Genomic DNA, 26,799 nt, shown 5'->3' with positions numbered 1-26,799 from the left:
TGTTGTTAACCTTTTTAGCATCTTAGCTAACATCTGAGCAAAGATATTTAATTATAAACATTATTTTGCATCATGTGACCTAATAATGTCTGCGGAAAACCTAAATAAAAAAAATACATATTATAAACTTTCTTAGAACTGACTTTACCTGCAACACCAATCTTGAAAATATGTTTCTTGCTGATTAATATAAATTTAATTGCTTTTTTTTAACTTGCATCTGCAACATAAGAATTATCCATTAGCACAAGGTTGAAAAGAAAAAAAGTTTTTTTTATTAGAGGAACTGATTTTTCTATAGCTGTTAGAGACTGCTAATATACTACACACATCTATTAAGACCAAAAAATTGACCATTAAAATTGAGAATTCTAAATTTCAAAATTTAGGTTTTTAAAAAAAGAGTTTACACTAAGATTAAATTAATCTGAGTTTGACAAATTAAGTGCAATAATTCATTTGTTTTAGGATTAAAGGGCATGGTTTTCTTTGGACAGGAAGAAAAGAGCAGAATAAAATCATGACTCAAGGTAACATGTGATGTTTCCTCTCTTCGTCCTACTCAGTCTGCAGGATTGGTGGTCGGCAGCAGCGACAGCCAAACCGGACTTTGTAGCCACTGCAACTTGCGGTCCTCAGATTCTCGTCACGACAAATAAAACCACTAACTGCATCAAACCTGAAAAGGAAAATGGAGGAGTTAAAGGTGTATTTAAAAAAGAAGATATTGGCAGAAGAATGAAGTAATTCAGTGAAGGTTAAGTACAGTGTTTGAAAATAAATGAAAACAATCCGTATCCCTCTGAGGCATTGTTTAAAAATTTTGATTTCATCCAACATAAATTTGAGTCAGTAAGTTTTCATCTACTGCCGATTCAGACTGAAGAGTGAACCGCACCTTTATTATTTGATATGAATAGAGACACAAACACGGGCACTTACGTGACGGCATCCTCTGTCACAGCAGCTCTGATCCTGATGTCAGTGGAACTGATTTGTATAAGAGGATGTTCACAGATAAATCCTGGGTGTTCTTCCTCCACTTGTTTCCAGAAGTTTGGCCCGAGCCTGAGGTCATGTAGGTAGTACCACCGGGTCCAGCACACTGCAGAGAGACAACGACAAAGAGATGGAGAGACAGAAGAATCAGTTCCATTGTCATTGAACTTGTGGGTGGATATTTATAACTTAACACCAGATACTCTGTTCAAAACACATTTCATAGCTTGGTTGCGCTGTTTCCAGTTGTGTGTATTTATACTCAAGTTTTTTTTAATATTCAATCAGATTTCAGCCATCATTTGTTGCCAGGCTTCAAGAAATTTGCCCCAAGGCCCTAAGAAACAGTAGTGTGGGTGGCTGAAGTCCAAAACGAATGGCAATTAAAATCTTTCAGATTCTGAGCTGGCAACACCAAGGGCTTCTAGCAGAGACACAGATTCCTGCTCTCCAGTTTGACCATTGTCTCTGTCAAACCATTGTGTCCAGCACCGTCGTCCACCACTTGAAAAAACAGCACGATGTTTGGATACTGGAAGTGAACATTCAGTGGGTTGTGAGCTGCTAAAAGGAAAAACAAACATCTAAACCATGCACAGTCGGAGGCACCTGAGAACTAACCTGGGTAGCAGAAAAAAGGCGGGCATCTAAAACGAACACGATAATCGTTACACAACCTCCGGCACTGGTCCTGAGTTCTGCAGATGAAGCCTTCGTTTACGTTGTTCCTGACAAAACAAAGAGCCGTACTCAGATGGAGTCTGGAGCCTTGATGGTCTGTCTGGTTTCACTCGTTTACTTGTTTTTCCGGCTAAATGCTTATTGTTAAAGTATTGCAAAACCAATCATTTCCTTCTCACTGACGTTAGCCTGTGATTTGCAACCACATACTTAACGGCACCTCCTGTTGGCTGTGTGGGTTGCAAAGACTCACTCTGTGCCATGAACTTTATTATTATTGTGTATATATATTATTGTGTGACCTATTACTCAGTGTTAGGTAACCGACGGATTAGTTTAGCCGAACTCAACACTCTTCATTAAAAGACATTCAATCCTGGAATGGCCAAAAGAAAAAAAAATCTGCTTTCTCTTTTAAACATTTTTAAACATTTTTCAAGTCTGTTTTTTGCACCAAAACTGAATGAGGCCTTAACTAGAACATAAAAAGACAGGAGATCACGGCCTCAGATGGGACCGTCTTGTTGCAGTGATGTGACCTGTAATTTCATACTAACCTGAAAATGACATCTCCTGTAGCAGCTGAAGGTGTACCAGACAGGGTGGTGGCCTCGATTTCTATTGGATCATCACAGATTCTTCCACGGTACCATTTACGAAGTAGAATCAAGGTTTCCCAGTCCCCAGTTCCATCAGGGTTGTCTCTGTCAAACCACTGTGTCCAGCATTCACGCAGGGGACCTTGACAGAACAGCAAGAAAGATTTGACTGTGTGTGTGTGTGTGAACCAAAATAAGATTTAAATTTGTTCAGAAGGTCGTTGTATCAACAGGGAGAGTTCTAAAGCCCGTTTTCATGTGGAAGGAACACAGACACCATGGTTGAGGTTTTTGTTCCTTTATCTCATAGTATCTCTTTTTTTTTTTATTTAAAAAAATGAATGTGTAGTTGAAACTCTTAATCAAAATGCAGAATGTGAATTTGATTACAAAATAATAGTTTGATCAACTAATTCCAATTATTATTTAAATTAAACTTTGACTGTTTAAAATATATATTTTCTAAGGTCAAAGTCAGGACAGGATTCATCCGTTGGGTAAAATGGAGCAAGTAAGGCAGGTTAGGGTTCAGAACTGTGACCTTAATCAGAGAATTCTAAATTATTTTTTTTTAGGTGACAACAAAGCTAACTAAACAAAACTAAACTGAACTAAAGTAAAATAAATTTAATTATCAGAAGATGCCGCTTACAGATAGGGTAAGGTGGAGGTGGTCTTGGATCTACAGACAGCTGATTGTTCTCTGGAAAGAGACAAGAGTGAAAAACATTCAACATAAATCAATATAAAACGATTAGTTAAGCAATAAATAAATAAATTAACTAAAACCTACCACCAAACAGCCCGGCAACAATAACAAGACTTAACTATGAAGAGAGGAAAAAACAAAGTTTGACATGAAAACCACCAACATGTGCCATTTTATAATAAAAAATAATGTGAAACAAGAGGTCATACATTACCAGCTTCATCGTGACTGCGGTTCAGGCAAACCTTTGATGGAAAAAAAAAAAAATCAATATAATATCATAGGTTATTTACATACAAATATAGGGAAACTGTCTTAAAAAAAAACCTCACCCACAGTATTCACCGTGGTCTGACTACCTGCTGGTCTCTCATTCACAATATTTATACAGAGAGTGAGTGTTTCAGCACAATTACAGAGATATGTTGATACGTGGACACTGCCAAAAAACACACAATACCCAAAAGATATCGTAAATCTATCTCCTGCAAAACCTTTGTGTCGAATACTTGACCTATTTTTTTAAAAGCATCTGAATAGAGTTACCATTACACCCTCAATTTGACTTGTTTTTGGCTGGAAAAAACCCATGTTTTATGAAACTAATACTTTGCACCTGAGTTTTCTTATTCATACAGTGAGTGATTTAGTACATCTTCAGATAATCTAGGATTGTGTGGTCCATTCCCCGTGGACCAGACCCAAATGTCCATTGGAACAAAATATAATTTCCTGTAACAGTCTTAAATTTTAGAGGTTGAGGTGAACTGTATAGAGTTCCCCCTGTGTCCTGAGACAAACAAAACAGTAAACCAGCCAGCACGTCAGCCAACAGTTTCAGTTTATACACCAGTGGAGGACAGGTCAAAGACAGGTTTACAGTGTAACAAATGTTAATCATGTGGCCGAGCCAAAACCAAACAACCAAAACCTGCTAACTGATGTTCTTCTTCCATATCATTAACCCCGTAGAGCCTGACACACACACAAAACCCCCCCCCAAAATATTCTACATTTTTGGAACAATAGGTGTTAAACATTATAACTAAATACATTTTTAAAAACTGCCATATAGATTTATTTATGAGATTTTTTTATGGTATATCATGTGATACGTTGGGCCTTTTTCACAACAATGTTCATTTTAGAAATAAAAACAAATTTGGCCTCTAACATTTAAAAACAAAAGGCAAGATGATTCCGAAATATAGGCTAAAAAACTAGGGCACTGGTTTTTATTTGTGATTAATCAAAAAGATGGAATTATCGATACATAAAAATGTCTAAAAAGTGTGGAAAGTCAGATTTTGGCTTCTAACCTGAAGCTGAAGCCTCTTCAAACGTATGCTGGACATTAAGACGGTGTTTTACGCACAAAGTTCCTGCAATGGGTGTAAATGACAACACATGTATGAACGCTGTTTTAGACCAATAGTAAGTGAATGGACGGTGGAGTTATTGGACAAAGAGTGGGCGTCATTCACACTATACATAAAAGGCATTCAAACTGTAATGTGATTAATCTTGACATCAGCTAAATGTATTGTAATGTAAATGTGATGATTTAATTGACATGTTAATTAGCATGTTAGTTTTGGCAGCTCCATGAAAAACACAGTAAAGTCTAATGACTGAGAAAACAGGTGGAAATATTGATGTTGTGATCATTTTACTGTCTTTGTGCCTAATGTTGCCATGACGTGTGTGACAGGATGTACTGTTTGACTCTTGTTGTTCTTCCAGTTTGTTTTTTTCCTCATTATCCAACTCTGTTATACTCATATGAATGAATGCTTTTGTGATGGTGAGTTACAACAAATGTTCATTTCCGTAACAGACGTTCTGTTTTCTGAACATTAGATTAAATTAAACATTATAAAAAAAATTAAACTTATAACAGTGAACTCATCATCAGTCTATATTCACTGTAAAACACCTTGGTCTGCACAACGGTTCGAACTTGTTTGTTTGTTACCGCCTCGACTTTGATGAAATACTGTGTAATGTGGTGAATTAGACCGTTGTTCTATGACCTCGGTCCAAAGTCCAGCCTTTTGCAGTGACACCATTAGCAGAATGGAGAACCCTGACAAATCACGTTTTGTCTTTGCAGTAGATTTTTATTATTGCAGAACCCAGAGAGAGATTACACTACAAGAAAGGAAAGTATTTATTCGGACTGAAGAAAAGAACTCTTACTTAGCCCTGATTAATGATTTCGTAAGTGGGGAGACTGGTGGGCACGGGCAGCCAAAGCGAACTTTGTAGTCCAGGCACATTTCGTTTACCTGATCTTCGTTACGACAAGCAAAGCCTTGAGATGGACTGAGGCTGAAAAAAATAATTTTCCAAGTTTAACAAAATTAAATACACCTCAATGTATCTTAAAGAAAAAATTAAAAAGACTAAAAACAAAATACAGACATGACCATCTGGTAGTTTTTTTATTTATTTCACTCTTTAGGACCATTAATATTTATATTTATGTACATACATATATGTGTATAAATTGCACTAAGAATTCTGTTCTCAACATAACAGGGAAAACTTACCGGTGGAAGAACTGTCCTGTCCTAAAGGCTTGTATGCCGTCGTTTTTGGTGACAACATCAATGTGCACTGGATCATCACAGATCTCTCCTAGGTTTTCAGTCTGCAGGTTTGCTAAAAGCTCCCAGTCTCCTGTCCCAGAGGGATCGTCGCGGTCATACCATCCGGTCCAGCACACTTGAGGTAGAACAGAAAATAGTTTGACTACGTAGCCCAGATGCAGTGCCACGTAATTGAGAAAAGACTGAAAAATTGCACTGCATCACGCAGGTACTGTAAAATGTATTGTAGGAGTATGAAGTACCTTGTTGGCAAAAGTTGGAAGGACATCTGAAGCGCACGCGATAATCATGACACTGATATGATGGCTGGTCACTGAGTCTGCATACAAACCCTGAGTCCATGTCGTTCCTGACAAAACAAGAGAAATACTTTGGCAATTGGTGAATAAGCTGTGTAGGGCGCCACCTGAAGGCAATCTTTTCGGGTATAAATAAAAGGAAAAAAGAAAGAAAGAAAGACTGGACTATGATCACCATGTCGTTGTGAGATGCTTACACATAAAACGTGTCTCCTGTTGCGGCAGCAGGGACATTAGACAGAGTTGTGACCTCCATATCTATCGGAGAATCACAGATCTGTCCTGGGTACGATCCTCTCAAAGAAGACATAGATTCCCAGTCTCCAGTTCCATCAGGGTCATCTCTATCAAACCACTGTGTCCAGCATTCTTATAGGGAGGGAACAAGGAGACAATTTCAAAAAAGTTACAAGGAACTGTAAAGTTGGAAAATCAACAAGTGAGGTTAAAAACCACAACGTGACTCACGGCTTGGAGATATGAGCTGTCGACAGTTGTTTTCTGTGGAGATTTGTAGGAAAAGTGATATATATATATTTTAATTTATTTTAAATTGTGTACAATTCAGGTCGGATTATTACATTTGTCAACTATTCTAAGATCTTACCATAGGCCAGTCCAGCGAGAAGGACAACAGTCAGCTGTGAGGGAACAGAGAATTGAAGTTACTTCAATGCAGAGTAATTGAAATAACGAATGGGATATAAACTATACCAACTATATTAATCACAATAAATAAATTACAATACCTGCAATTAGGACAGAAGTTTAAGAAGTAAATTAGCAAAAATAAAACTCATACATTACCAATAAATTCATGGTTACGTTCAGTATTGTGACCTCAAACCTGTGGTGTAAAGGCATGTCGTATAAGCAGATTAAAATAATAAAAACTTTTAAATCCACTATCACATCACAAGGAAGTTTAATTTTGTTTGTGTAATACCAGTGTCATAAGTAAAACAACAGCACGTGAAGATACTCACCCACTGAAATCTTCTGGAGAATTCTCTCAGTCTGGCTTGCTGTGAAATATCTCCCAACTCCTATATATACTGCTTCATAACAATGACGCAGATATTGTTTCACAATCTTCGCCATGATATAAGAAAGGAGTGAAAAAGAGAGTTTGATATGTTTTCTCCTGACTTGACAATGTGAATAATAAACGGCTCTTTAGGATCGTCAGTGTTCACCTGTAACGAACCCCAAAGGTTGAACAGCCCAATCTGGTTTTAGATTACTCTGATCATGTCACTTCAGATTCTATGCTGTAACAACAGTTGAAAGGTAAATGGAACACTAGGATAGATATGTGCCCACAAGTTGGTGTCATTTTGACCCTTTGTTAAAGGTAAAGGTAAAGCTTCATGAATTCACAGTGCAGTAAATTCTAAATATTTGCTGTGTATAAAAGCACTTCTTTGCACCTGGGCTCTGAGTTAATGCTATTTTAAAAACTGTTTATGTGTTGAGGTTTTCTAACAATGGTGATTCATTTCATGGAGATATAATGCCATAAGGAGCATTTTGAAAAGATTATATTCAAGATGTATTTAGTCTAAGACTGTAAACTTACCCTGCTTTAACAAACTTTCTTTTGACTGTGTCCTACTTCCTGGAAAACCTTTGTGTTTGAGTCCTTTCAGAGAAACAGATACAGCAACATCAGGTAATGTGAGCGAAAACATAAAATGATACTAGTGATCTCGCTGCGTGATTTAGCGTAAATAATAATGACTCCGTCATTACTGAGAAGGTTCATAGTTAGCAAAAAAGTATTTTCTTTGTTCTCATACTGAATCCTTTACAGTAACTGTGGTTATTCTAGTTGAGTCTATGGAAAATGAGACTTTTCCCATATTCCTAATATAAACAAGAGCATCAAGGTCTGGGATTAAAATGGGTTAATTTTGTTTCATTGACTGCAGGAACACAAATGTATTTGAAAAAATTATGTATTTGATGTGCACACCACAGCCCAGTAGGTGGCAGTTTTCAACTTTGTTTTCAACTCAAGCCAATGGGACAAAATGTCACTACAGTGACCAGATCCCCATCTATGGAGCAACTTAGGGAATGACATCATGGATGTGCATGTCAAGTCAATATCAGGTCTATCATGTCCAACCTAATACCAGCAAGATGTACCAAATGAAGTGTCAAATGGACGAAAGACAGAATTGTGCCTATTGTTCTCTGCTGAGGTTTTGATGGTCAGAGAACAATGAGTAAAACATGGTCAAAGCTCGGCTGCCCTTTTTCACTGTCCATCCTCTGTGGTTGCTTGTGTGGCCACTAATTAATTGCCCTTTGAGAAGAATAGTTGCCTCCTCCTGTTCAATAGCAGCTGGGGACAGACTGCGTCTATTCATACATCAACATTAAACTTTGTCATCTGCTGGGGCCAGCGTAATATTTTACACTAAATTGTGCTTTGGACTGAGTCCTGAAGTACAAATGACAGCATGGTGTAGACTCATTTATCATCAACCCTCCGCCCCAAACGTACACCTCCCCCCATCTGTGTTACCCCAACTCTCCGACTCTTACCCTGTTGTCTCCATGGAAATCACTGAGCTGACTGCAGAGTTTTTATTTCTACTGACCATCAGCTACATTTCTGCAGGGAGCTTTTACTGTCATTTCAAACAGCCAGTAAGAATGTGATACTTGGCAAAAGTGATAGCAACCTCTTATGAACCCATTGAAATTGAGCAGAACAACATTACTGTTTTGTTTCTTTTTTAATTGTCTAAGATTGAAGCATCAGGCATTTTTTGTCATTAACAATGAACTTTTGAATCAAGGATCAAGATTGTCACCAGAGGAATGCAGGTTCAAATCCCGCTCTGGCTGTAGTATGTTGAGCTGGCATCCAAAAATTAACAGAGGGTACACATTTCTAATAGTAATAATAAATAGAGGATACACATTTCTAATAGTAATAATAAATAATAATAATAATAATATCATTAACTGCTCCCACACGTTCTGTGTTAGCAGCAGATGTGCTGCAACAGGACCTCCCTTGGAGGCAGCAAGTACGTGGTTCCTCTGGGAATCAAACCCAGGACTGTCTGCTCTCTGAGGGAGCTGTGCTAACTGCTACACTACAGAACCTCCAAATGTGCCTGTGTAAGAACAATAATAAATGAAGCAAATAGTTATATCCAAAAAAGGAGAATGCATACAGCAGACAGGCTGCCTTTAGATCAACGCCCAAATGTGCCTCACCAGCCACTTGTAGCAGTCGTCCATGATATTGTAGGGTATAGTATATAAAGCAAACGCCTAGGACTGACATTACGTAACCCTGACTCAAAGCAGCAATTAATGCAGCAGGGAGACTGATGTGATCTTATGCAGCGGCCAGTGTGTGGCGTTCAGGTGATAAATGAGCATATACTCCAGCAGTCAGTGATTTGTACCAGGGCACTGACAATAAACAATCTTCATCCTGATCCTAATGACAAAGATAATTTCAAGTAACTGATGAACCAGGAGAAGGTCTGAGCCAAAATGTCACATTAAATATTCCTTATCGAGCAAGTGTGGGCCGAGTGTGGGTTCTGCCTTTTAAAAAAAACTATATGTTATGTTTTTTTTTACTTAGTACCCTGCAGTGCTGTATCACACTTTACAGTAAGTTCTAAAAGACCATGGTTTCCTGAGGGCACGAATTTGACCTGATGTTTATGAGTCATGATCAAATAACAGGTTCTAACGTCAGGCGGTAAAGACACTATATCAAGTTACTAGTTGTAGTAGCAGCTACTACTACTTCTGATTTAACTATTGTTACTGCCACCACAGCTACTACCATCACAACTATAATGACTCCCAGCACAACAATATTGTATATTTATATATATATATATATATATATATATATGGAGTTGGAAAACATTTGCCTGGTTTGCTACTTTCTACATTTATCTTTTTGCACAGGCGGTAGACCATAATGAGAACCTGGAACTTTTCGCTGAAAACAGCACTATTAAGAGTGGTGCATCTATATATTAAGTGTCTATGCTGCTAACCAGGATAATAAGATGGAATTTTACTCAAAGTTTTGCAGAACTGAAGAAATCTGCTCCTGCTGCGCCCTCTGTTCCTTCACAGGTTTTGGTTTTTGGAGGTTTTGATTCGTTTTGCAGTTTTAAAGACAGAGCACAAAACATGATGTCACAGACAATAAGGATTTCATCAGGAGATAAACCTGGGTTTTAACTTTTAAAATTTAGAGGTTAAGGCATCACTATGTCAACACTGTCAGTTTTATACAAAGAATGTTTAAAATTCTCTACACTATATATACACGTACACAAATATATGTAAATACATACAAACAAATATATGTATATATACATATATTTATACATACATACATATACACATATATGTAAATATAGATGTATACACATATATACATATATATGTGTATATGTGTGTATATCCAGTATAAGGTTCATAAAACTAAAACTGAAAACAATGTTTGCCACTGTTGTTTTTGCAGGAATATGTCGGCGATGCAGTTTAAATGACGTTATAATCAGCTGATTTAATTTGAACCACTAATGAGAGTCTTCATGGCCATATCTGGTCATGCGACGACAACTGCAGCGAATTGCAGAGTCTATTTTCTCCGTGGACACATTACATCCTTGGAGAAAAAGCTTTGTCTTCACTACCCAGCTGTTAGAAAACACCAGGCTGCAGAGAGCGGCCCGAGGATAATTATGTAAATGCAGAGGTACGAAGATGAAAATGTGCTAAGGGTTTAATTATCACTGGAAATGAACCTTATATTGGACACAAAGGCAACAGCCACAGATTTGATAATGTGCCTCTCTTTAAAAGCAGCTCTGGCTCGTCTCAGAGGGAGGGGGTTGGGTTGGGGGGGGCACACACATATGGGTTATATATTGGTTTCACTTATTAGTGTAGGTGACAAGATGCTGGAGTGAAACTGCAAGAACGACAGCAATCTTTTTTTTTCAGTTTGGAGAACAGCTTTTTTAGACATTAATACAAAAGAAGGTTTTATTGTGTTTACTGCACATGCAAATTGGAGAGGGCAGTAAATCCACAGTAGCTGCACATATATATACTCACAGTGTTGTTTTATGTTATTGATGCATACATTTACTTGAAGAGAATTCATGAGATTAAATATGCATGCCTGTGTTCCCTGGATTTGAGAGTAAAAGTGTGAAGATTCATTTATTCATATTTTTCCCAGGCCAGAAAAGTGCTTATACTGTAGGCCCCCTACTCACACCCCCGCCCTGATGACCTGCTCTTCAGCTCATGAACACATAATAACATAGATACACACACACAGAGAGGTCTTATTGCTCTTAACGGATTCTCAGTGTGAGGTGTGTGACTGTCAGTAATGCTTTCAAACGTCACCGTTCGTCTTGCAACCTGACAACCATTCAATCAAGCGCTGGCCTCAGGGACTGAGCCGGAACTCTTTTCCGTAGGGATGCCTGTTACCATGGCAACTGCGGAGGCGTGTGACCCAATACACATACACACCAAAAAAAAAAAAAAAAAAGCAGCGTTGTCTGTTTTGTTGTTTTTATTTTTTACACCAACTTTGTGTTGCCTTCCTGTTCTGTTTTGTTTCCATATGTGGAGGATACACTGTACTGTTCCTTTCTTTTCACTCAGATGATGTGCTGTACTGTTCCTTTCTTTTCACTCAGACACACACACACACACTGCTGGGGCTGGTGGGTAACTGTGGCGTTGTCACAGGTGTCACAGGTGTGTCAGAGTGCAAGCTTTCACCCACCACTTTCCAGCCAGTCTCCACTCGGCTGGTTATTCAACTACAGTACGTGCAGCAGAACCAAACCATGTAGAGCGTTTTTTTTATATGTATTTTATAGTCTAATCAAAATATATATTAACGCTGCAGGCAGCATGAAACAAGCCGTACACATGTTGGGGCTGATAGAACCTTTAATCAGGCCTTGGTTGATTAGAGTAGGATGCGGCTCAAGTTTAAAATAGGCCACAAGAGGGCAGTTAACCTTCACAATGAAGGGGAATAAAAAGAAATGGTTTAATCTCATGTTGAATAGCAATTCATAAAGTCCATGCATATTTATACAATAAGATATAGAGCGCCACCTTCTTGGTTCTGTGGCACTGCAGCTATTCAAACTATTTCTAGTCTGGGCTGAGTGTTGACATCCTGGTGTAACGTCAAAACTCTTTCATAGAACTGAAAAACTTTATATTTTAAAAAAGCTAAAATGTCTTAAAACTACACTGAAATCACTGGTCATAATAACATGTGATAAAGCTTCATAAATAACTAATCAACCAACCATCTCGTCAATTAGCAACTCGTCTAACAAATGAACAAACCAGCTATCAACCAAGCAAATTGACCAACCTGCCCAACTACCCAAGTCAATCAGATCATGCCAACCGACCGACCGACCGACCGACAGTCAGCGATCAACCAAGCAAATTGCCCTTTAGGTCAGTCAGCCAACTGACCAACCAACCTACAACAATACAAGTAAAACTGTGTTAACATTTTGAACCATTTATTAAATAAACTTGTACAAAGAGAGTTTTATTTCTTCCTCTCTAATTATCACTTCAAACTTTTGTTTAATCGTCTCTCTCTCTGTTCAACATTCCTTCCGTGGGCTGTGGTCTGTGTGACTGTGTTAGAGTAACCTCTGCTGCCCCACAGCTGAAATCATGCAGCATGTCTTACACGGAGCCCACTTGCTATTTTCACTTGACATCCAGTTTCCTCTGTGAGTAATTAAAGAGAAGGTTTGGGCAGAGACAGTGACAGGAGGTCTGCTGAGAGAGCCAGTGGTCTAATTAGAACCATATCTCCATTCCACTTCAGAAACACCAGTCATCGTGGCTTTCATGCCATTTGTGAGATTTTAACCACCCGGTTGAAAATAAAAGGCAGTTCAACTCAACTCCCTTCTTTTCCTCCTGGAGTTTTTAAGTACGGGCAGAACAGCAAACAAAAACAACACTCGTGAGAATTCCCTGGCGCTTTTCCCCCACTTATGTCGACGTTTTGATTAATCACCACAGAAGAAGAGATAGCATGGGCAACGAGCACCCCCTACTTCAAAGATGGAGGGGGCGGGAGTGGAAAATATGATCTCATGCACTGAAGCAGCTCAGATTGTAATGTTTCAAATGAAACGTATGGGTTTTTTTTTTCTTTAGCCCCATGACTCTATGTCGTACTTACTGCCTCATCGACGTTGATGTTGAACACCGTTACAGTCAACTGCCAATCCATACTCTGCTGTGATGTGCATGGCTTTCGCCTCCTGACAAATGGCTCGTGGGCGAGGTCCAAGGAGAGCGCTGTCAGAGACCGTCGGCTCCGTGATGCTGCAACAATCTCAGCACATGTAGAGGGTTGGACGAAGAAAGAAACCTGCAATGAAACCAGAAAATCCCCAATCAATATTACTGAGATTCTTTAAAAGGTTCTTTGAAAGACTTAAACTTTTATATTGTGAAATCTGTCGCATAACGTTTTTATAACTTTTATATTGTGAAATCTGTCGCATTAAGGAATTTAAAAATAAATCCATCCTCTGATCTTCACTCTGACACTGTCAATATACAAGTTGTCATTTACACACGCTTTGGGAAAAGGTTTTCCTTTCCCCGAACTGAAGTGACGGTCACATTGTTGCACAGAGCAATTATTCTTGGCAAAACAGCAAAAAGGAAGAAACTGCAATGCTGCACATTCAGGAGTTAGTGATTCCTCAGGCCTCACCTGCTTTGTCCAATAAAAAAAAACAAAAAAACGAAACAAAAAGGTGTACTTTCAGCAAGGACACGGTCACTGTTTGAATATTGTAAAATAAACGATGTGCATAAACATGAGGACGTGACAGCTTCCCTCATGGAAAACACCAGAACACTACGGTCCAAGATGTCTGAATGCAGAGCGGCAGGATTGCACTGTCAGAGTTGTGTGACAGATATTAATGTCGCCGAGGAACATGATGGATGGAATTCCTTTTTGACGTAGCTTTCTGTCTCCAGCTCCGTCTCCCTGAGCCTTGCACGCCTCAGACAGGCCTTTAATGAGCTCTGGAAGCATTCATTTCCGCTGACAGCCCTTTCCTTGGCGGCTGCTTTGCCTAAAACGCTCTGATAAGCTCAGGCTCCCAGGGAGACGAGGGATGTTCTGTGAGAGAACACCCAGACATCTGGTGACCAACGTGAGGAAATGTGAAGTTTGATAGGACATTTTGACTTTGTTTAATATTGATCTATGCTCAATCGGTTAATCTTTACTTGTCATTTGTTATCTTGGTTAAACTTTAAGCTTTTTGTGGTTCTTTAGAGGCTGAAGATTCTCATTTGTAAGTGACTAGGATTAATAGGAGGAGTTGTCTCTTAAAAAGAAAGAAAATAATAGAAAACCCATGCTCTAGAAAAGGCACCCCATGATATTCTGGCTCAGGACCCTCAAACTGATAGAGATGGAGGATTAACCCTCAGACTTGAGTTTTATATGAAGTTAGACTTAGTTGTAGCACAAGTTTAAAGAGACTGACATCGGTCATCCTTCTGTGTTTTACCTCCAGAGAGACAAATAAGATAAAAGAGAAAAAAATAATCTATCAGACCTGTTTTATTACATTTTAATAAAATACAGCTAGTAGATATTGAGAAGAGAAGGTGAAAAATATTATATATATTAATGATATTTATATTTGTTTCAAATAAATAATAAAAAGTTCTGACTCATGCCACTGTCTTTTTTTTACCTTGCCACTCCGTGTGCAGCTGGAGCTCAATAGTTGAACAAAGCCGACACCTAGTGGTGGAAATAGCCAGTGCACGGCCGTAGTACTTTTAGCCTTAAGGTTCTTTATTGATCCCAGTCTGGAGGTTCTCCTGTTGGCTGCCAATCTCCTGGGCGTGCATAGGTCAGGATTAATTACAGAACAGACACAGCCTGCAGCTTAAGAGATTTGGCAGCTTGTCGAAGGACAAATCAGCGGGTGCCGCAGGAAACACTGACCTGTGGTCCTGGTTCTGTGAAGAACTAATTCCCTGAACATCACAGAGCTGCGTGGTGCCTCCACCGCCCCGGCCCCAGGATTCAGCTCGGGTTATGTTAGGTGATTGGCTTTAAATGAACGTTAGCTGCAGAGAGAGGAGACACAAACACACACACACATAGTCTTATGAGTCTCTAATCAACTGTTTTTTGTTCTGTGAATTATTTGCATATCTGAAAGAAGAAAATTAACCTAAAACATTTCTGGGGCATTTACACATTTTGTATTTTTCTCACCTGTATAATCCTATCCTTCTTAGCTATATTTTTAATCCCCCTGGAATGATTGGTAACATTAAAACTTTTGGTGATTTTTTAAATTTCTATTATTTCTATTTTACATCACTTGAACAGAGTTCATGTCTTTTTTAATATTTTATTTTATATTGTGTTTTTTTATTTATTTATATAGCAACATCTTTATACTAACCAACGTTTCTTTCTTAATTCCTGACATTTAATTACCCTTCACAACTTTAAAAAACAAATTATGTTCAGCAACTTGAGTCTGTCAGAAATACAGCTGTATTTATCAAAATTGTCGGTTCACTTCAGTAACAATCAAATGCACTTTTTTTGGCTTTTAAGAACTTCTACAAACAAACAATCTGCCAACTTGATCCAGAAAACGAAGGGGAGTTATGTAACACAAGAGGGCGCTAAAGCCCTACTAGTGCTCTGAGCATTTTCCTGCCTCCAGTCCACGTGGTTGAACATTAACAGAATATATAAACACATACTATATTGTGGTTTTTCTGGGGGGGTTATTTTTGTAATTATACACTAAATTTACTAGCGATGTGTTTTATCAGTGCTGCAGTACTTTGTGTTGTCTGCAGTCAGAGTGACAGTCAGAGTGAAGCCAGTGTTAGGAATTCCAGGTCCACCCTGAGTCCAGCCCTGGGCTCAGTGGAGGTCAGTGAGGCGTAGGACTATTTCCTTTCTGCAGGATATTAACACCTGCATATCTGTCCGTCACACAGCTCACACCTCAGCTGCTGAAATCATCCACTTCCTGTGTCTGCCCTCTCGCTCACCTCGCTAGTTTATTGTTCATCTCTGATGTGTGACGGCGTGCATCCGAGAATGTCCCTGAACTGACGCGTGATTGGAAGCAGCCCGTCCCCCCCTGCTGCTCCGTCGCCTCCAGGAAGTTGCCATTTCTGCCCGGTTCCTGTCTTCCTCCCTGACCTTGCAGTCAAACATGTGCATATTTACCAGCAGGAGAGGTGTTTTAAATTCAGACGGAGACGGAGATTAATGGTTCCATTGGAGGGACGGTGATTTCTGATGATTTCTTAGTGATTTCACCAGTAAGATTTACGTAGACAAGGAAGGAGCTTTGAGAGAATAACAGTGTGGAAAGTCTGGAGGAATATGGGTTCCTGTAGCCACATCTTTTACCAGGACGTGTAGGAAGTGGTTAACAGTCCTTAGTACCTGGGACTGATGATGTGTCCAGAGCTCAGATACCATCAGAAGGGTCCAGACTATAACATATCATGTAAGGATGTTGAATTAAGCATGGAGGATTCTTGAAGATTTAAGGTCTGATTTATTTTGTCCACCATGTTGCATTGTAACATATGGTATGGAGTCTTCAGGCTGGTACGGAGACTAAACTGAATTAAATCCTCAATGAAGAGATCCCAAAAACTCTAAACATCCTGTTGATTTAACCACTCAGTGGCTAAAAGGCCACTGACCATTTATTGTTATTTTACTAGCAATACACAGGCTAAATAAAAATGATAATAATTATTACAGTGAGCTCTTTGACCTGAGGTCAGCGCTGCTTTATCTACACCTGCTGCTGGAGTCACATTCCCTGCTCTGTCCTCCACAGTATCTGACAGTCTGTCAATGACGGACAGAAAGTCAGTGTCAGCAAATTGAAGCAGATCCCCTGCTACATCTACTACATACACTGACCCAATGGATTTATAAGCCTTTATTGTTTTTGTTGAACGACCCTCAGACCGAAGTCTATTCACAAACATTAACATAATCTCACAGGGAACCAATGTGAAGGGGCTGAAGGTTGCAGACCCCTGACCTTGGAGAAAAGGGTTTTAAGGACTGGCTCTGAAGGACAGGGGCAGCACTGGGGGGTCATTCTGCACTTTGCCTAAGAACTACAAAGTTTTGTGTTTGTGAATGTACAGTAGGTGGCGATCCCTCCCATCCTCAACTTGAAATCACTCAGGCATTTCTGAGGAAATGTCCATTGTCCGCAGATGTTATTGGCACTGTATGGTGGAGATAACATTTATATTTTTTTTCCAGCAGCAGTCATAATCTATAGTTTATTAGTTTATTATAACCAACCATAAGAATATAAGCGTCTGAAGCTTAATAGCTTTATAACCAACCATAAGAATATAAGCGAATCCTCTGTGTATCTTATTATCTTTTTTTTTTATGTTCAGAACCAAAGTGGGTCCATCCTTTTTTTTCATGTTCAGAACCAAAGTGGGTCCATCCTCTGGTTCTCTCCATCTGAGGAGGAGAGCAGAGGGGCCCGGGGGCTGCAGGGTAAATATTTGTTTAGCCATCTCTGCGTTGAGCTCCAGACCTCTGTTCGCCTCATAAGAAAACTTTCTCCCACACGGGAGCAGCGAGAGCAAACAGTCCCACATCACGGCGTCTGTCTCACTGCGAGGCCTTGTCTGTTGGTTTGTTCAAACAGCCGCCATGACAGACGGAGGGAACGCTGGGATACAAGAAAACTGGTGAACGGAGAGGACAGGAAGAGGGGATAAGAAATGAAGGAAGGAGGAGGGAGGAAGGGTGAGGCTGTTCTGGGAGACAGAGGACCGACGGAGGACTCCATCACAGATGGTGTGCTTGTCCTATTCCCTGATGCGCTGCTTGTCGCAGGCACGGGTCAAACAGAATTTAAAAATAATTCTCAGCATATGCTGTCAGCAGCTTGTGAGGCTATGAGAGAAGGAAGGCACCACAGAGACGATCAACGTCGACAACAACGAAACGGACGACAGGTTACTGAAGGATGATGGTGGTTCGCCGGAACCTTCTCCTAATACACGTACTGTACAGGTCTAACATACAGGTGTAACAGAAATCATCCAATGTCTTTCTGAGGCTCTCAAACAAACAATGTCTGCAGCCACAAAGTCCTGATTTTATCAACAGTCTGTGATCAGAACACATGTAGTTTGAACTATTTAAAAAACAAATTTTGAGTCTTATAGAAACAACCATTGTCCCCTTCACATCCTTTTGGTTCGTTTTGTCATGCGTGTGGGGAGCACAGAAGTTTGAAGGAGCAGATCAGAGGAGGACTGCTGGGGCTCACTGAACACTGGGGTGAGATTAGCTCCCTCACAGAGGAATCAAGCTGACCTGGGAGGCATGCCATCAGAAGGACAGATGGATAAGAACTATTGACCTGCTGACCTGCATCAGATTCTCACTAACTCATGCTAATTCACATGCAAATGGGTACAAAAGCCTGCCCTGACTTTTTCCTCTCACTCTCCCTGTTCCTGCTTCTTTGCCCACTCCTCTCCTCTCCTCCTATCATTCACTTTGCTTTCGCACATTAAAAACAACCTCCAAAAACCTACAGACATGCATGCGTTCAGAACCACATAAACACGCACACACCCTGGACATCGCAACCATTGTCCCCTTCACATCCCTTTGGTTCGTTTTGTCATGCGTGTGGGGAGCACAGAAGTTTGAAGGAGCAGATCAGAGGAGGACTGCTGGGGCTCACTGAACACTGGGGTGAGATTAGCTCCCTCACAGAGGAATCAAGCTGACCTGGGAGGCATGCCATCAGAAGGACAGATGGATAAGAACTATTGACCTGCTGACCTGCATCAGATTCTCACTAACTCATGCTAATTCACATGCAAATGGGTACAAAAGCCTGCCCTGACTTTTTCCTCTCACTCTCCCTGTTCCTGCTTCTTTGCCCACTCCTCTCCTCTCCTCCTATCATTCACTTTGCTTTCGCACATTAAAAACAACCTCCAAAAACCTACAGACATGCATGCGTTCAGAACCACATAAACACGCACACACCCTGGACATCATACAAACACAATCTCCCTTGTGGCGTGCCCTCATGGTGGTCGCTTGCACTTCTAAAGGTTTAATCTGTCGGTCCCACCTCCCTGGTTAAGGGAACAAAGGCGGCTCTCCCCGGACACAAAGGGAGCTCACACTCCCCTACACACACACACACACGTTCGACTGCAGCAGCAGCAGCAGACGGACCACCCATCCTTGAAGATCATCGCCTCACACAGAGGGTGGGGAACCTCCAAAGCGACCAGTGTGTATCAATGACAAGGGTGTCGAGGAAATCTACTTTACGTTGTTCAAGGCATTAAAGTCTCTCACACACTGTTTTGTCCTCCAGATTGGGGCAGTTCACACACTGACTCAGGGGGGCATTATGATTTTGTGCTAGAAAAGGCGATCAAGGGGACACCACGTCGAGGAGATCCCGGTGGGCTTTGATCTAAAGGTTAGCTGCCCACATTATGTGGTCTACGTTCAGCGATGCAGAGATTGAATCGTCTCGCTGCCCAACAGAAGAGTTTCCATTCTGAGAAAAGTCTTTGAGAGATCTACTTGTAATAAGCACTTTAGGGGTCAATGTTTGGCAGTTAGCGGAGAGTTTGTCATTCTGGAAATGATGAGGTTTTACTCACGTAGCCAATAAGAGCAGTCCAGTTTTTTTTAAATAGTAATTTTTAACACTAACAATTAACAGCCTTTCTCCTGTGTATATATATAAATAAACAAATTATGATTAATAAATAAATAATCTTAAAAAAAAAAAAGTGATAACGGACCAGTTCTTCTGCGTGGCTGAATACCTCTATATGAATAAGTGAATACCTCTAACATTGTCAACAAAACTGAAAACTGAAAAGTACCTATTCCTCCATGTTCATGTGTTGGTGTAAAACTGAAAAGTGTTCAGTAGAGCCTATTCCTCCATGTTCATGTGTTGGTGTACCCCCCCTCAGCCCCCTCCACAGGGCAGCAGAGCCGCAGACATTCCCCCTGGATGATGCCAGTGTGTGCATCAGCCTTACATCTCCATTGTCTGAGTAACTGCATTTGTTTGAGCTGAGCTTTCTCCTCGTTTACTCACAGCCTCGGCCGAGTCCGTGGCCAGATCTCCATAATCCACAAACAATTATCATATTTGCCTGGGTGGACGACTCAGGTTTGGTGTTTACTGATTCAAAATTAACAATTTACACAGCTGGGCTTTGTAGGCAACACCTTTCTGGGGCGGCTGCCTTCTATCTGCATATACAATACAAGGGGTTAATGATTGTGGCGATAAAAGAGCGGTGAATAAACACTAGCCAGTCACTGACAAAATAGAGTGTGTGTTTGTGCTTTTCAAAGTAACCTTCAAATGTCATTGCCTCAAATGTCACTGATGGAAAATTCAACACACAGCTAACTCGTAGGTGTAACACAGAAATTTATTTTTTTCTACATTTGTTACCACTGTGTTGTGTATAAAAAGATCCTTTGAATTCTTTCCTTAAAAGGCTGACTTTTAGCTACTTTACATTACATGTTACCTTCTTGTAATTATAATCTAATCTAGTTATATATTTTATTATTTATATATAATATATTTCTGGCTTGGTTTTTGATCATTTTGCTTGTTGTTCCAGTCAGACAGGTTATTTCTGTAATCTTAAGCTATGGCTGGTTCTATTTATATCTATTTTTGAAATAACTTTTGAAATAAATTTGTGTATTTCTGGCTTAATTCTTAGCTCTTTTTGCCAACATAGGCACTGAAGACCTAAAAGTCTCTGCTGAAACACAGTGGATTTACAGTGACTGTTTAAATTCATTAGCACTATCAGTATTTTTGAACAGTTGGCCACATACAGACTAATGTAAACTGACAATGTATTTGCCAATGATGTTCATCCAACTGTAAGAGGCAAAGGAAGGCTACGACGACCATCACAGACTAAGGCAGCTCTGCTCACTGTGCCGAGACCTGAATCTGGCTTCAACTTTTTGGCATGTTGTCAATGAATCAACCAGCAGATTTGTTGACTATAGGCTTTGTAATGATGTCAGAGCAGGAAGTCACTCTGCTTTAACGAGCTGCCACTTGTTGAATTCTAGGGCTTGGAAGTAAAAAGCAAATAAATGAAGTAATATGACAAGAGCATCAAGAAATTATCTTAGCCTTCAGTGTTTTTATAATGTAAAAAACAAAACACCTATTGTTACATCTAACACACTCACACAGGCCGAGCTCCGGTGACTCATTACACGTGACTTGGTAATTACAACAACAACAACAACAACAGAGAAGTCCTTCATCACGAAGCGACCCTGACCGGTCATTCCTGATGACCACTGGACTCTCTGAGCCACACATTTCCCTCGATCCTTTAATCCTCAGCTTCTTCTCTTGAGTGAAATGTACGTACAAGATAGCAGTGATTGGTGTCTTACGCCTCCACTTGTACTGGTCAAAACAACCACCTAATAACATCAGGCTTTTGTCTGAAATAAGAGCCAGAACAAGTGACATCCCTTTTCAGGTCAAATGCCTCTTAATACACCAACAAATGCCTCATTGTCAAGTCACAGCCACAGCTGCCACTTATATTAGCTTAGCATATGCCTGTACATGTGTGGTAACTGACTATTATAGTACTTACTATAATACTACTACACATACTTACACATACAATTAATATGTAACTTTAAAAAGCTATAGGAAACTAAAACTTAAAAAAAAAATCCTGAAATTGGGCAGACATAAATGACCTTTTTGTCATGACAAAAATAACAGTTTTATGTTTGTTAGTTTTTTCGGTTGTTGGTTGAGCTTGAATGTTTACATCTGATCTGAAGACACCACAACCCTGTGTGTGTGTGTGTGTGTGTCATCACACGACACCATGTTCATAAGCATCATGTTTGCTACGACAGCTTAAGGAACAGGTTTGTAGGTTGGTGGATAAATAAAGGCCTGAAATAGTATGTTGGCTAAGATTCATGCCGTTCACCGTGACTTTCATCCCACACACTGATTGTTGGCCCAGTCCAAGCCCTGAGAGATTGGAAGATTGATTACGGAGGCCAGTGTGGGTGTCTGGTGTAAATACATGGCTGTCTTCATGCTCATCACAGACGTTCCTCCGTCCAAACGGATGAGAAAGTCTTTCCTGGAGCACACACTATTATTTTCTGCTCCAATTGCAGGGCGTTTGCGTGTCTTCTGCTCATTGCATTCCAGGATGAGACGAAGTGACGCTGACATCTCTGTGTCCTTTTAAATCTGTCTCACAGTACAAACTGTGTGATCTTCACAGACCACACAACCTCCCAAAACCGCTTTTCTGTTTTTGTTTGTGCCTGATACATTTGTTATATTGATAGAACTGTTTAAAAAGTTGGCAGAGGATTTATCCAATAACCAAATAATTTAATTGGAAGTTAAGTCATGAATAGAAAAAAAAATTACCTTGACTGGGCAATAAAAAGGACAACAGCAAAAACAGATAAAAAAAAGTAAAATTTTCCCGAACAGCTAAGCTCGCACAAGAGATCATCAATCATAGCTGGATTTTTAAAGCAAACTATAAAATGTTATTTTAGTAAACTGCAGGCATTTTAAAAACCTGATGTTATGCCACAGATAGCCCCCGAGCCTGACTTTGAACATGATTTTAAATGAAAACTCAATTCTATGATGATTTCGTTTCAAACGTACATTTTTGGTGTGGTGTATATACCAGATATGTCATTAACCTCGTGGGATGTTTGTGACACTCGATCTGCAGGACAGCGTGTGTCTTTACGAGCTGGAACAAAGACATTTCACAGGGAATGACTTTCCCTCGCTCATAAATTTTCTGGCTGCTCCTTTAAAACAGCTTTGTGACCACTTTTACCATCGGAACTACAGAGATGATCCTGATAAAAAAAAAAACTGTAACATATGACGACTGGACAGCCTGAGGAAACAGCTGATCTGCTCACAGGTATTTCCTTCTTTGCCCTGTTTAAGATGTGAAGATTTTTTATTTTCTACCGTAGTTAAAGATAAGTTGATTTACCTGTTAGCCAGGCTGATCCCACCTTGTCCTCCGTGATGGGTACTGTTGGGTCAGGAGGAACATTTGGCGTGAAAACTTCCCAGATTATTGAGCAGACGACAGCTGTGATGATCCCTGAAAATAGAACATGTTTAAAAAAGTGAAATTAGATCATCATTTTCAGTAATATTTCAAGTAATGTGTCATGTTTAAAAAAATGAAATTAGATCATAATTTTCAGTAATATTTCAAGTAATGTGTCTAACCTTTAAAAATATATACACTATATTTGAGCTCTTTGAAACGTTTGACAAAAAGCTCTGGGGTCACGACCCACAGATTGAGAATAACTGCTGTCAGTTTGCAGAAGAATAATACCTGGCTCACATGTTGTTATTGCAGCAGCCAGAGTAACACAGTAACACAGGACTACTGCACGCAGCCCAGGTGTGAGACTAGGGGGCAGTCTTGGCTTTTGTCAGACACTGTAGATGCTGTGAACTGTGTGTGTTCCAGTGATTTATGCAGCCCCCCCTGCTGGATGCCATGTAGTGGCTGGACTCCCCGCTGGCAGCAATGACAGGCTCCATAGCAATCTGCCAGACTCACAGCAGGAGAAGACAAGCTCCCAGCCTCTGCTGTACGTGTGTGTACGTGTGTGTGGAGCTGCACATCCATCCATCCCATTTTCTTTTCCTCCTCACAAACACGGCCACTGTCTTCTCTGTGACGACTTCATCTTTTTACACTCAGCATTTACATCTTCCTGGACTTTTAAAATAGACATAAATACAATTTGTTTTTGTTTTTCTGATAATGACAAAAGCGTTATTTCTGCAGCTTAAATGATTTAACTGTGAATCATCACCATTGATCTGTAAAGGATCGATTTAAACATGTGAAGATTGGCAGGCCTATTGTTCTCTGCGCTGCGAGGCCCTGAACCTTTTTACGAGTCTCCATTGAATTTCAGATGTGATGCAGGAAAGAATTAGTCACCATCAATCCCATTGTTTTAACCATTTTAAATTGCATCCGACAAGAAATGCAGTGATAGAAAGAAAAGCTTGTTTTTAGAAAGATATTGCAATACAGAAGGTAAAAAAAAAATAGAAATTCCAGGCAACAAAAACACCTTGAAACACAATCAGGACAGCCAAAGGTTATATGCCAAAGGAGTGACATTATACACTGAACTGAATGACCAACTGAGTTTCAACATGGAAAACATGTAATGCCGACACAGCCTCAGGGCCTTCCCCTCTCTCTGCTCCGAGCCCTGGCCATCACTCTTTAATGACAGATCAATCCTCGCCACCATATGTGGTGATGTCATGTTCCTTGAGAGTGAGAGCGAGAGGAAGAGGGATGGGCTTGTTTTTATCCATCTGCTCCGCTCCGTGGAACATTCCAGCACTTTCACATTTGCATGGCTGTCAGACGGACAATAAAACCTAATCTCTCTCCTCAACAGGGGGGAGAAATGAAGCTGAGGCCAAATAACAAATGGAAAAAAGGGAAGGCATATCTCTATCATTTTGAACATAAAGGATACTTCGGATTCTGTCCAAAAAAAACACGACTGTTAACAATTGGTTTACAATTAGAGAATTTTAAGTTTTTCAAGTAGTGTTTTATTTCGAGTGGTATTTTTGCAAGTCAGCTAGTGAAGTAGCTAATTGTTAGTATATGAAATGTAAAAAGTTAAATGATAATGATAAAAGTTGTAGACAGAAAACAGACAGAAATAGTCAATGTTACCCTTATGCTAGTATTTTGCAATAATATACCCAGAAAAATTTAGCCAAAACAAATCAAACAAGTCAGCTAGTAAATATGTAAGTAAGTAAGCAAAAAAACCCAGAAAGTTACTAAAAATATTCCAGATATTGCCAACAAATGAAAAAAAAAAAACGGCATATCTACATGTTGGGATTTTTTGCCCTTCTCTCAAATGGTGAATCAAACAAAATCAATCACACAGACAAATTATTCACACAAATAAGTAATACCATTATCATTAATCAAGAAAAGCACATTTCCATCCATGTAAAGTGACAAACATGTTACTGCATGTCTTCACAGCAAATGGAGGTGCTTTTATTTAGAGAACTATCCAATATGTCACTGTGCAGTGCATGAAACGTGGAGCGTAAACACGCTCTACACATGCTCCCACGTCCCCAGGGATGCACCATCAAAGGGGCCCGGACGGGGGGCCCCCCAACTGCATCACACCAAAGCTCACACCTCCCCTCTTTTGCTCCACGTGCCACGCAGCAATTACCACCATTAAACTAGTCGCCACCTGTTAACTGCCATGTAAATATTCATCTACTGCAGTGAGAGTGTTTCAGCCTCTGGCCAGCATGGAAATGACTGGTCCAGTAAATCAGAGCAGTGACAAGTCAATGCAGACACACACACACAAACACATAAAGGTTAGTGAGCTCATGAAATGTAAATGCTGTGTAACCACAGAAAAACAAAGCGTGAAGGGAGAGTTTGTGCAGAGATTTGCATCAGACGTGGAAAAAGGCTTAAAGAGTTTGGCTGTTGTTTTTCAGGCTAATGCCTATAAATAAACTGCATGTTTGTACTATGTGTACTGTGGTCTGTATGAGTGTGTAAACAAACAAAGAACACAGCTCTATCCCAGGATGTTGAGGACATAGCAGGTCCCACATGGAAACATTTAGCTGAAGGTGAATTCAAATGTAAATGGGAGCCATATTTGGGAACTCATCAAGCCCTTTCCTTTTTTTCCCTCGCCTCAGTGAAAGTTTGCTTTTCACAAAATTTGCTTTGCAAATTATTCATAAATATGCTCTCATGCATTTGGCAAATGAAACTTTATTTCCTGAAAATACTACAATTACTTCCAATTCTAGACCAGAGTTTGGGGAATTGTTTAAACCTTTCTGAGCAGGAAGCAGCATTCCCTCCACTAATTATTTCACTTCGATTTCACTTTACTTTCGAAAAAAGCGTTTTACCAACACAAAGTCAATGCTTGCGAAACACTTCAAAATCAGGACGCAGGAGAAAGTACTGTATGTTTTTAAGGGGGTGTAAATTCTGCAATGTTAAAACAACATTGGCTAATGCTACATGATTTGTATTTATATACGGTAAAATAAATTCCTAATTAACAAGTCTTTAACTAAATATAATACTAAATATACACTCTATAATAGACAATACCTTTTTTTGTTTGTTTCTTTAAATTTGATTTTAAAGCTTTTAATAATAAAAAAATCACAAAACTACATAAACCATTAGGGTTGGCTCCATGATACAGTAAAAAAAACTACATAAACCATTAGGGTTGGCACATGCAAACCTTGCATGCACTATTGCCCCTGAATCTCAATATTCTGACTCCCCCACTGCATTAACGACTTAAACAACAACAGAGAGTCAGTCTGTTGGAAACATTTTTCTCGTCTGTCATCCCTGCTGTCACAACACCGTGTTGCGCGGCCAAAACACTGCCCATAATAACTACTAAATAGCCCTAATTAGATTCATCAATATCCTCCTGTAGAGGGAGCCGTTGGAGTAACATAGAGAAGATGATCCTCACAGCCTGTCATAAAATCTAAGAAAAACAAACAAGAAAATGCACAACCGCACGGATGTAATCACCGAGTCGAGAAGAACCAAGACAGTATCATAACTCCAGCCTGAAAAGTCCCATAATATTTATTTCTATATTTTGACAGTGATCT

At 39.7% G+C, this 26,799-nt stretch overlaps 1 protein-coding gene across 4 annotated transcripts in view; it reads right to left on the bottom strand.

The window, feature by feature from the left end:
• Window positions 1-313: 313 nt before the first annotated feature.
• The window catches only part of LOC103380932 (uncharacterized), a 27,210-nt gene continuing 724 nt past the window's right edge, over window positions 314-26,799 (bottom strand). The window contains exons 2-16 of one of the 4 annotated variants that reach the window (XM_025057020.1): window positions 23,090-23,203; window positions 14,955-15,079; window positions 14,698-14,845; window positions 13,152-13,343; window positions 6,707-6,746; window positions 6,507-6,540; window positions 6,368-6,400; window positions 6,097-6,268; window positions 5,843-5,949; window positions 5,541-5,715; window positions 5,188-5,319; window positions 3,203-3,233; window positions 3,073-3,106; window positions 2,932-2,982; window positions 2,411-2,421 (exon numbers count right to left, since the gene is read on the bottom strand). In XM_025057020.1, coding sequence (XP_024912788.1) covers window positions 3,224-3,233; window positions 5,188-5,319; window positions 5,541-5,715; window positions 5,843-5,949; window positions 6,097-6,268; window positions 6,368-6,400; window positions 6,507-6,540; window positions 6,707-6,746; window positions 13,152-13,159 — 711 coding nt within the window. In that variant the 5' untranslated portion in view covers window positions 13,160-13,343; window positions 14,698-14,845; window positions 14,955-15,079; window positions 23,090-23,203 and the 3' untranslated portion in view covers window positions 2,411-2,421; window positions 2,932-2,982; window positions 3,073-3,106; window positions 3,203-3,223. Of the gene's footprint in view, window positions 680-942; window positions 1,106-1,620; window positions 1,728-2,237; window positions 2,422-2,931; window positions 2,983-3,072; window positions 3,107-3,202; window positions 3,234-4,941; window positions 5,320-5,540; window positions 5,716-5,842; window positions 5,950-6,096; window positions 6,269-6,367; window positions 6,401-6,506; window positions 6,541-6,706; window positions 8,646-13,151; window positions 13,344-14,697; window positions 14,846-14,954; window positions 15,080-23,089; window positions 23,204-26,799 lie in introns of those variants that run through there. The other 3 variants (XM_025057018.1, XM_025057019.1, XM_025057021.1) reach the window with 3 other exon arrangements.

The sequence above is a fragment of the Cynoglossus semilaevis genome, chromosome 7 (assembly GCF_000523025.1).
Source record: "Cynoglossus semilaevis isolate Cse_v1.0 chromosome 7, Cse_v1.0, whole genome shotgun sequence".
Classification (NCBI taxonomy): Eukaryota; Metazoa; Chordata; class Actinopteri; order Pleuronectiformes; family Cynoglossidae; genus Cynoglossus; species Cynoglossus semilaevis.
Note: the sequence above shows the minus strand (reverse complement) of the source record. Positions and strands in the feature narration are given on the sequence as shown.